Genomic DNA, 15,967 nt, shown 5'->3' with positions numbered 1-15,967 from the left:
TCCTCTGCCCCTAAGGCCCTCCCCCTCCCTCTGACTGCAGAGAGTGGAGGGTCGGAAGTGGAGATCTCCTCCCAGATCCTCCATTTAAGGAGGGTACCCCAGGCAGCCATCTCATCATTTCCACTCCTCTGGACATCATTCTGCCCTTCATCATACCCTTCGTCCTCCATTTTTCTGCTTCTTTTTGTGTGCTTACTTCTACCTTTACAATATGCACTTTTGTATCCCCAATGCTTAGCAAAAGTGCTTGGCACATATAGACATATAGACACACATAGTCAGTCAGTTCACTGACTGACTAATAGCAGTAGTACTAACTAACATGGTTGAAGCAACTAGGAACTAAGAAGAAAAGATTCAAGGTGCACAGGATAATAATGTCCTTTAAGTATTTAATAGGTGGCCACGTGGAAAAGAAATCTGCCTTATTTGTTTAGGACCTAGAGGAAACAACTAAGAGTAATGAAAAGATATTGTAGAGGACCACATTTTATACAAAAAAGAATTAGAGCTATCTACATTACAATGGACTGTCACTGGAAAGTGGCAGGCTCCTCGGTATTAAGAGTTCTTTCACCAAAGCTTTGATAACAACTTGATAGGATGGTATAGAGGGAATTTTTGTGTTATCTGACTTCTGAGGTCCTTTCCAACTCTGAGATTCTATGAACTTCCTCTTACTGTTTTATTTCTAACCCTGACCTCCATGCCCCAATTTAACTAAACCTATTTCTATAAACATAAGCTTTGAATATTAGACTTCCAGCATAACCAGAGGTTAGATCAATATTCATCCCTGAAGTTACTTCATCCAAACCATCTCCTAGGGTTTTGTCTCATCTATCAACATTCCCTAAAGAACATGGGCATGCCTGCATGTCATTGTCACACACACTTCTAACTCCCCTTTACAGGTTGGTTCAGTCATCTGTTACTGGAAGATCTATATGTAAGTCTTGATTCTCAGGCCAACACCTTGATCATATCCCAACACTGACATGTGCTATAAGAAATGAAAATTTGTGAATGAGATCCTATGAAAACACTATGTGATCCATAAGGCCCTACACGAATATAAAGAATTATAATTATTACTGCCAACATATATTATTATGTGACTAGTACTCAAATAGTGATAAATGATAAAACAGTAAAGAAAAATTTAAATGGAATAATTTCACTTGCCTATATAAAAAAGTAGGTAGAGAAAATGTTTCATTAAATCTATGAATGTCTTTTAAAACACTTAAAATACCATATCTGTGAGCTATCTCAGGGTAAGGGACATCAGAGTTATTCTGCTTTTTATATCATTACTGAAGATATACCTACCATGTTTTGAGTTGTCTAGTGCGTAATCATCTTTGTTAACTGTGTATATGGGCTCTTTTTCCCAGTATACTTTGCTTATTTCATCCTATAAGCACAAAAAAACAGGAACTAATAAAGATTCTTCCCCAAAACCACTGTCATCACCATCACATCCTGAAAATACCTATAGTTTTTCTGTTTTCAGCCTGTAGGAGATGAGAATGAGTTATCCCTACAGGAGAGTGGGTTATCCCATCTTAGGCCACAGCCCTAAGGTGACCTATTTTAACTCCCTTTTAACAGAGCCAATTCTATGCATGTTGTGACATTAAACAGGAAAACCCAATGCCAAAGACCCTGATACACTATTAATTTAGTTCTGCAGGACAAATCATGTGCTCATGAACACAGAGATATAGCAATGTACGATGAACAATAAGGGTTGCCTTTATACACTATGGCAGATATGATTGTCCTTTTTTCTCCAACATCAGCAATTTAACAGGTGAGAGGCTACTTGATACCATGAGGAAAAAATCCACTGAACTCGGAGCTAGAAGACCTGAGTTCAAATTCCATCTCTGCCACTTATTAGGCATGTGACTTTGGACAAGACACTTCAGTCAGTTTTCTCTCCTGAGGTGTATCAATGACGAAAATAATAACAATTGTAGTACCTACTTCACAGAGTTGCCATGAAAGCTATAAAAGTGCTATATAAATGAAAGAAAGAAAGACTATTCTAAAGTAAAATTGGATCTTACTGCATTGGAATTTGTGATAATTAATAAAGTACTAGACTTTTTTTTATACTCTATGAAGAAAGCAAGTTAACAGCATAAGTAAGACTAATGGAGAAATGTGTAAAGTATTTAAGACAAAAAACTGTTTTGGGGCATCCTAATATATTTTAAAAACAATTTATTTATTAAAATTCATATGTTGGTTATACATGAGAACTTCATTCATTAGTCTACTAAGGGCCTATAGTAGGTAATATAGTTTTTGCCTAGTTTTAGTTAACTATTGTTCAGTCATTTTTCAGTCCTGTCCAACTCTTTGTAACCCCTTGTAGGGTTTTCTTGGCAGAGATACTGGAATGCTTTGACATTTCCTTCTCCAGCTCATTTTACAGATGAGGAAATTGAGGCAAACAGGGCTAAGTGACTTGCCCAAGGTCACACAGCAGGTAAGTATTTGAGACCAGATTTGAACTCAGGAAGGTAAGTTTTCCTAACTCTAGGGCCATGACTCTATCCACTATGCCATCTAGCTACCCCACACAGTAACAACAATAGTCTTAGTCTAGTGCTTGTTAACTGCAGTTAATGTTATAAACCTACATTTTATTTTTTAAGATCTACAGTTTAGGCCTCATGCTAATTTAGAACAATGTTCCTCCTAATAAGACCAAATAAGTAATATCTTACCATGTATCATTTTACAAAGTATAACAAGCATCATAGATGTTCAGCATTGACTTGCAAAGGCCTGTTTGACACAAATTGTTTGGAAATCTATTTCTCAAGAGTTTCTTCTTTCGATTAAAATCTATATTTTTCTTCTTTTAGCTACGAAGTTCATCACATTTAAATATTTAACAGATTCCTGATTTTGTTGGTGTAGGTGTCTCTCCAACAAGGCAGACTACAACATTTCCACAATTTTGTAAATAATTTTTGAGAACTGTTATGGACTGGAAATTGATCACTCCACAGTCAACCTTGTGATGGGCATCTCTAATCTTACTAGGCTGGTCCTCAGGCAACAAGACATACATAACATAGATTAATGATCCTAGAAGCCTTCCTAGCTAGGTAGGGTCTGTCAGAGCTTGCATTCTGCTGACAGGACTCACATGAGCTAATGTAGACAAAGTGCTTTATAATCTTAGAGAGTTATATAAATGTCAACTGTTAACTGTCTTCAAGAACTCAGGGTCACCTCATACTAGGATGAGACACTGGAAAGAACCTTAGATGAGGTGACTCTGGGTTTTCAAGGCTTAGCTAGTAGGTCATGAATCCCTTGGAAAATGACTGAATTATGAAGTCTTGGAGGCCTCCTCTAGGATGGAAATGGCCTTTATAAATTCCAATCTAGTACACTGGGCCTTTGAACTTGACACTTCTACTTGACAAGCAAACATGTTCTGAAACATTCATAAAACTCTTTTGACATTAAAATAAATTTTTTTTGAATGAGAAAACTCAACCTACAAACTAGGAATTTCCTGAAGGATAAAAATGGAATAATTTACCCTTAGAATTCCCCTAGCATTAGAATGAAATAATTTCTATATTAATTATGGTTTAGCCTGGGTAATTTATTATTTATTTAGCTTTGATCTCTTCCAATTCTTAAGATATTATACTCCAAATGAACGGTGAAGTCATCAATAATTCTGCAGTGAGATGGAATGCTGGGCTGAGTTAGAATACAACTGGGTGAGAATACAGACTCAACACTCAGAAAGCTGTGTGATCACTGATTCTCAGTTTTCTCACCTGTAAAATGCAGATAATACTATCTGTAGTACCTATTTCACAAGATTAGTGTAAAGAACAAGTGAGATAAAGTTTGTAAAATGATGTGTAAGCCTTAAAGTCCTATGCTAATGTCAGTTATTATTATTATTATCCTTCTGCCACTAACTAGCTGTGGGAACATGGGCAAATCACTTAATGTAACACTCAGATTTATCCCTGCACTCACTTTCTTTTCTCCTATTATGTCTTTGAGGATGACTTCACATAGAAAACAGCTGTAAGTACAGTATGAATTTGCATCTACCAGACTTCATGAGTGATGCACACCTGAGTTAAGTCTGAAGTTCTAGAACTGCTTTCCAAATACAAATGAGAATCTGATTGGGTTAAGTCTTCAGAAAGAGTGTGGATGTTAGTGTCATCTGCTTTTGATGGAATTTCTAGTTGTTCATTAGCAGTATCCTCTTCAAAATATTCAGCCTCTGTAGGTAATGTCCAATATTTTTGATTGTCATCGTTTCTAAGTGTTGAATGACGAAAGGCCCCTAAAGTAACATGATATAATATTTTTAATACCAACTAGCATTAGCATATACCAAATATAGTAGAAAGAAGCTAATATTCCCATCTTTCCCACACATTAAGAAAGCAGCAAATAGCACATTTTTTTGGTATGTCATTTAGACAAAGTAGTTGATAAAACTAAATGTTATTTCTAAAAGAATCAATTTCTCTCTTTACATACATATGTATATATAGCATGGTAATTACATATGGTGGTCAAATTTGTTTGGACACAATTTTCAATTAACAAGACTACAGGCATAGCATTTAGTCAAGTGGCTCCTGTAAGCCTTGGGGGCCTTGGAAGTTGAAGGCAAGCCAAAAAACCAGACCAAATGTCCATAGTGGAGGTCTCTATTTGTTCTGCTGCATCGACAAAGGATATTCACACACCCTTATTAAAGACATCGAAGGCTCTATAAAATACCAATTCTGGCTATTTCCACTTAGACACTTCAAGCTCAGTGTGTCCAAAACCAATTTTCCATTTCTCCCCTAAAAATGGCACGTATCCCTTCAAACTTCCCTGTCTTTGTCAATGGCAATACTATTCTTCCAGTCACCTATGCTTAAAAACTTAAGAGATAGTGTTGACTCATTCCTCTTTTCCATTACACATATCTGTTGTTTGTTGTTTATTTGTTTCAGTTATGTCCAACTCTTTGTGACTCCATTTGGGGTTTTCTTGGTAAAGATACTAAAGTGGTTTGCTATTTCCTTCTCCAGCTCATTTTACAGATGAGGAAATTGAGGCAAACAAGGTTAAATGACTTGCCTAGAGTCACAAAGTTAGTAAGTATCTGAGCCATATTTGAACTCTGGAAGATGAGTCTTCTTGACTCCAGGCCTGGCACTCTATCCACTGTACCACCTAGCACATATTTATTCAGTCACAAATTCCTGTTAGCTATTCTTTAAAAACAATAATACTTTCAAAATAGTTCCTTTATTTATACAACTATGCCTCTTTAGTCTCCCTTCTATCTCGCTAGAGTCTAATCATCATATGCCCAGATCCAGATTACTGGAACATAGTACTTTAATTGAGGTTTCCCTCCCATACCAATCTATCCCACACACCATTTTCACACTTGTCAATGTATTCTAAGAGGGGTAGACCAGGCCTATGGGGGTAGTCCTTGGAGCATGAACAAATATTCTTGGCCTACTTCCAGTCCATCTTGAGGAACTTTAGGAACCTACTTAAACCAGGACAGGCCAGTTTACCCCCATCACACTTAAATACCACTTAATAGGTGGTATTATTATCCTCTACTGGAAAACTGACAGTGGTTTCTGATTTCCTACTATGGTACCATATATCTCCCTGGTCTGGTTTTTAAGTTCTCCTAGCTAGCCACCTTGACTTCTCATTATGCTCTGACACATATCTCTGCTCTTTACAAAAGAGTTTTTTCAGGGTTCTATTAACAGAATATGTCTTGGTCATCCTTGCCTCCAGCACTTTCTTACCTCATATTATAGGAAATCCTTCAAAAGTCTCTTCTTTTTCATATGCCCATTCCTTAAGATCTATTTCAATTTTTTTCTCCTTTATGAAGACTTTCCCGACTATTTACTTCTTCCTTAAGTGTTCTGCCTCTGGAATTCTATAATGTGTATGCTCTGTGACATACAATCTAAAGGTTAATTATATACTATTTTATACTGTCAAAGTTGTAAAGTATCTCAGTGGCCATCAAGTTCAATCGATGAATGAGAATAGTTTTTAATAAATAAAAGAATTTATAGGGTACTTTACATTTTACAAAGTTCTTTACAAATCTTTTTCCCTTTTATTCTCACAGTAACCCTGGGAGGTAGTTACTATTATTATTTCAGTTTTGTAGATCAAGAAACTGAGGCAGATAAAAGTGAAATGATTTGTTCAGGGTCACACAACTAGTAAATGCCTGAGGCTTGATTTGAACTCTAGTCTTCCTGACTCCAAGTTCAGCTTTCTATCTAAAAATACTCAACTCATTGTGATGCATTTGACAAGTGGTCATCTAACCTTTGCTTGAAGACCAAGTGGGGAAGGGGGGAGGGGAATGCATCATCTCAAGGCAGCCCAATCTACTCCTGGATACCTCTGGTTTTTCCTTTCATTGAACCTAGAGTTGTCTCTTTGAAACTAGTCCTCCCCGCCATCCCCCTTGGTCCTGCCCTTGACAGACAGAATACAGCAAACTTCTTCTCTGTAAGGCGGCCCTTCCTTCAAATACTTGAAGACAGTGGATGATGCACAGTGCCTGACACTTGATAAATTAATGAAGGAACACATATCAAATACATACAAAGGCAGGGGCCCCTTGCCCTCAGGGGTTGACAGTCTGAAGGGGGAGTTAATGCATGGAGAAGGACAATACAAGAGAGGGTGCTTTAGTCTGAGGAAGCAGAGGAATGATGACAGAACCACTACTGACAAGCCCACTCCTGAAGCAATAAAATCAAATCCACTGATTTTACTCGGGATTTTCCATCCATCAATCAATAATCTATTATAGCTAGGCACTCTGCTAAGTAAGCACTTTTGCTCCCATCCAGCCTCAACCAGGGCCTTTAATCTTTTATCCTTCACTGTGCTAGTCTTTTCTCATCTGCTCTGAATCATGCTCAGATATTCCAATCCTAAAAACAAACAACCTTGACCCTTCTCCCCATCCAATCTCTCTCTTCCTTTTCATTAAATTTTCATTTCATTAAAAAATGTTTTCTGACTTTGTACTGGCTAAGAAATAGAGGGATAGATCAGTGGAAGAAGTTAGGTACATAAGACACAGTAGTCAATGACTACAGTAATATACTGTTTGATAAACTCAAATACTCCAGCTTCTGGGATAAGAACTCAGTATTTGACAAAAACTGCTAAGAAAACTAGAAAAAAATACTATGGCAGAAACTGGGCATAGACCAACCTCTGACACCGTATACCAAAATAAAGTCCAAATAGGTACATGATTTAGATAAAAAGGCTGATTCTATAAACAAATTATGGGAGCAAGGAATAGTTTATGTCAGATTTATGACCAAACAAGAGATAGAGAACATTATGAAATGCAAAATGGATAATTTTGATTATATATAACTGACAATTTTTGCACAAATAAAGCCAATGCAACCAAGATTAGGAGAGAAGCAGAAAACTTGGGAAAGAATTTTTACAACCTTTATCAGTGTTTCTGATAAAGGCCTCATTTCTAAAATATATAGAGAATTGAGTCAAATTTATAAGACTACAAGTTGTTCCCCAGTTGATAAATGGTCAAAGGATGTGAACAGGCAGTTTTCAGAGGAAGAAATTAAAGCTATCTATAGTCACATGAAAAAATGTTCTAAATCCCTATTGATTAGAGAAATGCAAATGAAAACAACTCTGAGGTACCACATTACACCTATCAGATTGACTAATATCACAAAACAGGAAAATGACAAATGTTGGAGATGTGGGAAAACTGGAACACATTCATTGTTGGTGGAATTGTGAATTGGTCCAAACATTCTGAAGAGCAATTTGGAACTATGCCCAAAGGGCTATAAAAATGTGCACATTCTTTGACCCAATAATACCACTTATAGGGCCGTATCCCAAAGAGATCATAAAAATGGGAAAAAGACCCACATGTACAAAAATATTTATAACAGCTCTTTTTGTGGTGGCCAAGAACTAGAAATTGAGGGGATGCCCATCAATTGGGGAATGGCTGAACAAGTTGTGATATATGAATGTAATGGAATATTATTGTGCTATAAGAAATGACAAACAGGCGGACTTCAGAAAAACCTGGAAGACATATGAACTGATGCTGAGTAAAGTGAGCAAAACCAGGAGAACACTGTACACAGTAATAGCCGCAGTGTTAGATGACTGACTTTGATAGACTTAGCTATTCTTAGCAATGCAAGGACCTAAAACAATTCCAAAAGACTCATGATGGAAAATGCCATCCACATCCAGAAAAAGAAATATGGTGTCTGAATGTAGATTGAAGCAGACTATTTTTTTTTTTTGTTTTGTGTTTTTCTCTATCATGGTTACTCCTATTCATTTTAATTCTTCTATGCAACATGACCAATGTGAAAATATGTTTAATAGGAATGTATATGTAGAGCCTATATTGGATCACATGCCTTCTTGGGGAGGGGGAAGTTATGGAGGGGGAGAAAATTTAAAACTTATGGAAGTGAATGTTGAAAACTAAAAATAAACTAATAAAAAAAAAAAAGAAAAATGTTTTCTGAAATCTGCCTCTTCCACTTCCCTATCACCTGTCCTTTCCTCAACATGTGCAATTCAGTATCTAACCTCTACTAAATCTATTCTCTTAAAATTCACCAAATAATCACTAAGTCAGACAAATAGCTTTTGTCTTCAATCTTTTTTCACCTTCTGCGGTTCTGGATACTGCTGCAATCCCTGCCTTTTTCTCCCTTGATTTCTCCAGACTTCATATTCTCTTTAGTTCTTCTCCTACTTCTTTAATTGATCCTTGTCTCCTTTACTAGTCATTCTCTTCCTGTTTACTGTGGGTGTTCTCAAAGGTTCTGTCCTTGAAACCTCTTTTCCCTTACACTCTTTCCCTTAGCAATTCCACTCATTCCCCCCCCCCCATAACTTTATCATGTCTAAACAAATGAATCCCAAATCTAAATCTCAATCCTTGACCTTTCTTCCTAGTATTAGACCCATTATTTACTAGGATACCTCCATTAAGAAACCTACTAATACCTCAAACTCAACATGTTCCAAACAGAACTATAATTTTTCTCTAAAAACTGTTTCTCCTCTGACTTCACTCTCCTCTACATTTAAAAACTTTAGTTTTGAATGATAAGTCATTAATTTTCCCCTCCTCCTCACCTTATATATCCAATACTTGTCAAGTCCTTAGCAATCTCTCTCACATCATCTGTCTCCACTTTTTTCATCTTAGTACAGGTCCTCATTTTCCTTCCTTGCAAAAGATTCCTAACTGATCTTCTACTTCCATTTCCCCTCCAGTTAGTCTTTTAATTATAAAAACATTCATTACATACTTACTTCATGATCATTCTAGTACTTACTTCACTATGATTCCAACAACTGGCTTATTCCCTGCTGCCTAGAAACAGGTTTTCCCCATTCTTAAAAAACAACAGCCCTCACATGATCCTTCCTATCATTCCTTCCATTTATCTTCTTGTATCTTTTCTCCTTAATGCAAACTCAAAAAAAAAATCCATCTACACTCACTGCCTTTACTTATTCTCTTCTCAACCACTATGACCCCTGGTAATTTGGTTTGCAATATGTCTGCTCAACAGAAACCACTCTCTCCAAAATTATCAATGACTTCTTTTTCTGATTATATTACATTTTATTTTTTTATTTTTCAATTACTTTTTTATTTAGTATTTTGTTTTTCCCCAGTTACATGCAAAAGTAATCCTCAACATTCATTTTTAAGACTTTTAGTTCTAAATTCTCTCTCCTCCTCCCTCCCCAACCCCACATTGAGAAGGGAAGCAATTTGATATAGGCTATACATGTATAGTCATGCAAAACATATAGTCATGTTGTAAAAGAAAATATAGATAAAAAAAACCTCAAGAAAAATAAAGTAAAAAACTATGATTCAATATGTATTCAGACATTATCAGTTCTTTCTCTGGAAATGGATAGCATTTTTCATAAGTCCTTCAGAATTGTCTTGGATTATTATAATGCTGAGAAAAGCTAAGTCATTCACAGCTGATCACCTTACAATATTGCTGTTACTTTGTACACAGTACATTTCACTTTGCATCACCCTATGCAAGTCTATCCAGGTTTTTCTGAGAGCAACCAGTTCATAATTTCTTATAGTACCATAGTATTCCATCATAATTACATACCACAACTTATTCAGCCATTTTCCAGTTGATGGGCATCCCCTCTATTTCTAATTCTTGGCCCCCAGAAAAGAACTGCTATAAATATTTTTGCACAGACCTGGTAGGGGCCCTGCTAGGTCAAAGGGTATGCATGGTTTTATATTCCTTTGGGCATAGTTCCAAACTGTTCTACAGAATGGTTCACAGCTCCACCAATAGTGCCTTAATGTCTCATTTTTCCTACATTCCCTCCGTTTGTCATTTTCTTTTTCTATCTTATTAGCCAATCTAAGAGGTATGAGATAGTACTTCATAATTGTTTTAGTTTGCATTTCTCCAATCAATAGTGAGAGTATTTTTTCATATGGCAATAGATAGCTTTGATCACTACATCTGAAAATTGATCAAATCTTTTGATCATTTATCAATTGGGGAATTGCTCCCATTTTTATAAATTTGACTGTTCTCTATATATTTGAGAAGTGAAGCTTTTATCAGAGAAATTTGCTTCAAAATTTTTTTCACACTTACCATGGCTATTTCCCTCCATCCTATCCCCCTTCCCCATTTAGTCTATTCTCTCTCTTCACTCTGGACCTCCTCAAAAGCGTTTTGCTTCTGACTACCATCTCCCCCAATATGCTCTCTTCTATCATCACCCTCCCCCTTCTCTTATCCCTTTCCTTTCCTACTTTCCTGAAGGGTAAAATAGAGTTCTATACCCAACTGAGTATGTATGTTATTCCCTCTTTGAGCCAATTCTGATGAGAGTAATGTTCTCACTCCCCCCTCTTCCTCTCTACTGCAAAAGCTTTTTCTTGCCTCTTTTATATGAAACAATTTACCCCATTCTATTTCTCCCTTTCTCTTTTTTCCTAGGACATTCCTCTATCACCCCTTAATTTTATTTTTAAGATATCATCCCTTCATATTCAACTCACACCTGTGCCCTCTGTCTATATATATTCCTAACTACCCTAATAATGAGAAAGGTCTTATGAATTACAAATATCATCTTCCCATGTAGGAATGCAAACAATTTAACCCTATTAAGTCCCCTAGGATTTCCTTTTCCTGTTTACCTTTTTATGTTTCTCTTGAGTCCTGTATTTGAAAGTTAGCTCTGTTCTTTTCATCTCACTGAATGTCCACTTTTTCCCCTGAAGGATTATACTTAAGTTTTGCTGGGTAGGTGATTCTTTGTTGTAATCCTAGCTCCTTTGCCTTTCAGAATATCATATACCAACCTTTCTGATCCTTTAATGTAGAAGCTGTTGCATCTTATATTATCTTCACTGTAGATCCATGGTACTTGAACTGTTTCTTTCTGACTGCTTGCAATATTTTCTCCTTGACCTGGGAACTCGGGAAATCTGGCTGTAATATTCATGGCAGTTTTCATTTTGGGATCTCTTTTAGGAGGTGATCAATGGATTCTTTCAATTTCTATTTTACCCTCTGGTTCTAGTATATCAGGGCAGTTTTCCTTGATAATTTCTTGAAAGATGATGTCTAGGCTCTTTTTTTGACCATGGCATTCAGGCAGACCACTAATTTAAAAATGATCTCTCCTGGATCTATTTTCTAGGTCAGGTGTTTTTCCAAGTAAGATATTTCACATTGTTGTCTATTTTCCCCCCTTTCTTTTGGTTTGGATTGTTTCTTGATTTCTCATAAAGTCATTAGCTTCCATTTGCTCCATTCTAATTTTTAAGGAACTATTTTCTTTAGTGAATTTTTGGACCTCCTTTTCCATTTGGCTAATTCTGTTTTTTAAGGCTTTCTTCTCCTCAATGGCTTTTTGGACCTCTTTCAGCATTTGGTCTAGTTTGTTTTTTAAGGTATTATTTTCTTCAGTATTTTTTGGGTCTCCTTTACCAAACTGTTGACTTGTTTGTCAAGATTTTCTTGTATCACTCTCATTTCCCTTCCCAATTTTTCCTCTACTTTTCTTACTTGATTTTCAAAATCCTTTCTGAGCTCTTTTATAGCCTGAAACCAATTCATATTTTTATTGGAGGCTTTGAATGTAGGTGCTTTGACTTTGTGGTCTTCTTCTGAGTGTGATTTGATCCTCCTTGTCACCATAGTAACTTTCTAAAGTCAAGAGTTTTTTCCCCCGTTGTTTGCTCATTTTCCCATTCTAATTTTGGACTTTTAACTCTATGCTAAAGTAGGGTTATGTTTCCAGGGTAGAGGGCACACTGTTCCAAGCTTCAGGGGTTTTGTGCAGCTGTTTTCAGAGATATTTCTGGGGACCTGTAAGTTTTCAGTTCTTCCAAGATTGTGTGAACTAAGGAGAGGTGTTTACTATTCTCCTGTGAGTGACTACAAGCACTCTTTTTTTTGCCCTGAAATTCTTAGGAGGGTTCCCCCTCCTCTGAGGCTGCAAGCTCTGCTGTTAGTGCTCTTCCTTGCCCTGGGACCATCACCCAGGACTGCAACATAGATCTGAGTATGTGCAAAGCAACAGAGTCCTGCCTCAGTGCAAGCAAAGAGCCCCTATAAGGGGCAGCCAGGTGGCTCAGCAAGTAAGAACACTAGCTCCAGTGTCAGGATGACCTGGATCAAATCCGGGCTCAGATACTTAGCACCACACCCAGAAAAATAACTGGCCGTGTAACCTTGAGCAAGTTACTTAACCCTGATTGCTTTTAAAAAAAAAAGGCCCCTATAATTTCCTTCTGACCATCTGTTCCACCCCCTTACTATCTGTGGGCTGAGAGCTCCAAAAGCAGTCACTGCTGTCACTGATTCAGTCACTCCCAAGGCCTGCTCCTGGTTTGCTTTAGCCAGAGCTGTGCTGGAGCAGCTTGTACTGGACTGCGCTCCACTCTCACCCAGGTGTGACAGACCTCTCCTCCTAACCTTGTAAATTGTCTTTGGTGTCTATGGGCTGAGAGGATCTGGAAACTGCCATTGCTGCCAGTGAAGGCCTGCTCTGGGTTTGCTGGGGCCAGTCTGTGCTGAACTGTGCTCCTCTCTCACCTTGGTGAGGCAGATGTTTCCTGCTAACACTCTTAAGTTGTCTTAGGCTGGAAGTTTGTTTCACTCCATCTTTTTGTGGGTTCTGCTGCTCTAGAATTTGTTTAGAGTAATTATTTAAAAAAAAAAAAGGTATTTGGAGGGGTTTGGGAGAGAGCTCAGGCAAATCCCTGCCTTTACTCTGCCATTTTGGCTCTGAGCTCCTACTCCCCCCCCCCCCCAAATGATCTCTGGCACTGCTGATCACCCTTTCCTCTTGTATACTTTCACTTTTGTGAATGTTAAACTTTTTTTTCTTCTAAAAAGAAAATCCTAAGACATTACTTTCCAGTGAAAATGATTTAATAGCAAAGTTAGCAAGTTGTCATTAAATCAGATCAACTAATCTGTTAGTAATTACTGACAATTTGACAGGTTTACAAAGTTTATCTTTATAACATAAAAAAAGGAACTATATTTATGAGGCCCTGCCATATAATCTACAGAGAAGTAGGTAGATTTGCAATATTTGGCTGCTGGGTCTGTCAGCTTAATGGGGAGTTTCTAGGGTGAGATAATTGGTAGATTCAATATTTCCTTAGTTTGGAATTCATGTCCAGCATTACATGAATTTTTTCCAGTAGACTCTTACAGTGATCTCTTAAGAATTTCTGCTATGGTTCTATGTTGCTCAATGAAAAAAACTAAATTACTAACAAGAATTTGTGGTGAGCTGAGAAGGCCACCCCCATTCTCCAGCTGTCTGTAAAGGTAACTTGACCTTTAGTAAATAGTCCTGTAATATCTAAGCTTAATTCCATGATTATTTTATTTCACTTCCATAAAGATATATTTCCTACTGTAATTTATCTACTATTAAATCTTATCAAAATATCTATTCACTGAATCTGTAAGTAATTTAGGCTTAAGGGAATACTTATTCTAGCTTAACTCTTCCTAAGGAAACAATACTTCAGTCAAACTTAAATAAAAGTAATCAATATTAACTGGTTTAGAGCTCATCCTTTTCATGGGTTTTTGTGGCTTTGATTTCTCTTTATTCTTTTCCTCTCTGTATGACCACCCCTTCTCAATCTCTTTTGCTTGATCATCATCTATCTTCTCATTCCCTAACTCTGGGTGTAACAGAAGGCTTAATCCTGCTCCTTTTCTTTTTTCCTCTTTACATGGCATACATATGACTTCACCAGCTCCGAGGGCATTAATTATCATCTCTATGCAAATGACTCTCAAATCTATGTATCCAATTCTACTCTCTTCTGCTACTTTTCCTATATCAACAGCTCCCTACCAAACTTCTCAAATTTGTCGTATCTTAAAGTCACCATGTTCAAAATAAAACTCCTTTTCTCTCAAACCTTCACCTCTTATGAACTTCCTTATTTCTACTGAGGGTATCACCATCCTTCTAGTCACACCCAGGTTTGCAACCTCAGCATCACCCTTGACTCCTTATGGTACCAAATCCCACATATCCATTGACTTGCCCTTTACATGTCTTGTTCTGGTTACTTTACTCACACCATTACCCTCCTCCACTCACCTCATCACCTCTTGCATCCTGACAGTTTTCTTGTGCCTTGGGTCCCTTCCTTCTTTCAAACCCATCCTCCACTCTGCTGCCAGTGATATTCCTTAAACACACATCTGACACTGTCACAATCTCAATAAACAAACTCCACTTACTGCCTATTCCCTCTAATATGAATTGCTTTGTTTAGTATTTAAAGCTCTTCACATCCTGGCTCCACTCTCCTTTGCTGGCCTTATTATACATAACATAGAATGCCTTATGGCTCAGCCAAATTGGCCCTCTTGGTGCTTGTAATAGTAATGAAATTTAAAGATCCCCCTGTATTGGCTTGGTTCTTGGTTTGATTGTGTTAAAACCCAGAGCTTGTGAATCCCACTTGTGGGATGGACTTGTTGATGTGAAAAGAGAGTGCTGAACTGGGAGGAACTGGTGAGTAAATTTAGAGAGACACAAGCAAAGACAGGCAGAAGAACTTTTTGGAAGCAGCATCTTGGAGGCAGAGAGAGACTGAGAGGATTGCTGAGGGCCAGTTTGAATTGCCCAGGACTTTTGAGAGCTACCACCCAGAGCTGCCAAGGACTGAGGAGACATGGCTGTTATGCTGGTACTTTGTCTGTCTGTTTTGATGTTATTTTGCCAGATTTGTTCACTGGTGAAAGACAGTCCTGTTGCTGCAGAGGTTCTGGAACCTGGCTGTTGGTTCAGAAGCCCTGAAGAAGGATTTTCTTGTTGTATGTTTACAGAAATCCTGGAAGAGGGTTTTGCTAATGTTTTCAGGGGTCCTTGGACTGTTCTGCAGACAGAGAATGAATTAATGAAGACACTAGCAATGTATCTTGTGGCCTTGCTAAGCTTTGTCTCCCCAGGAACAAAGATTTCTGAGAACTTGCCTCGGGTCAAGATGAAGAAAAGACCTCTCTTTGGGTATTAAATGCTGTGCTTAAGCTTGTTGTAACTCTGGGGTAGATTCAATTGTAATCCAAGGGTGGGGAACTTTTGACTTTTTTGTGCTCTGTGATTGAACAAATGAATGTACTTTACTAATGATTGGAAACTAATCTCCATTTGAGAAGAGGGGCTTTGTGATTGACTAAATGAATGTACTGCCTAGGGTTGGAGTAGTATTTAGAAGAGGGACTTTGTGATTGATTAAAAGAATGTAATGTCCAGGGGTGGAGTAGTACTTGATTGAATTACACTTGGTGAATGCTGTATTTTGAATTATGCTATA

At 37.4% G+C, this 15,967-nt stretch overlaps 1 protein-coding gene across 1 annotated transcript in view; it reads right to left on the bottom strand.

Moving 5' to 3' along the window:
- Window positions 1-15,967, bottom strand: part of CAGE1 (cancer antigen 1) — a 123,000-nt gene that overhangs the window by 92,635 nt on the left and 14,398 nt on the right. Inside the window, exons 2-3 of the mRNA XM_069103527.1 lie at window positions 4,128-4,345; window positions 1,333-1,417 (exon numbers count right to left, since the gene is read on the bottom strand). Coding sequence (XP_068959628.1) covers window positions 1,333-1,417; window positions 4,128-4,345 — 303 coding nt within the window. The remainder of the gene's footprint in view (window positions 1-1,332; window positions 1,418-4,127; window positions 4,346-15,967) is intronic.

Source organism: Petaurus breviceps, unplaced genomic scaffold (genome assembly GCF_028583685.1).
Source record: "Petaurus breviceps papuanus isolate PSGF00001 unplaced genomic scaffold, PetGlider_PUasm1.0 582, whole genome shotgun sequence".
NCBI classification, from domain to species: domain Eukaryota; kingdom Metazoa; phylum Chordata; class Mammalia; order Diprotodontia; family Petauridae; genus Petaurus; species Petaurus breviceps.
Note: the sequence above shows the minus strand (reverse complement) of the source record. Positions and strands in the feature narration are given on the sequence as shown.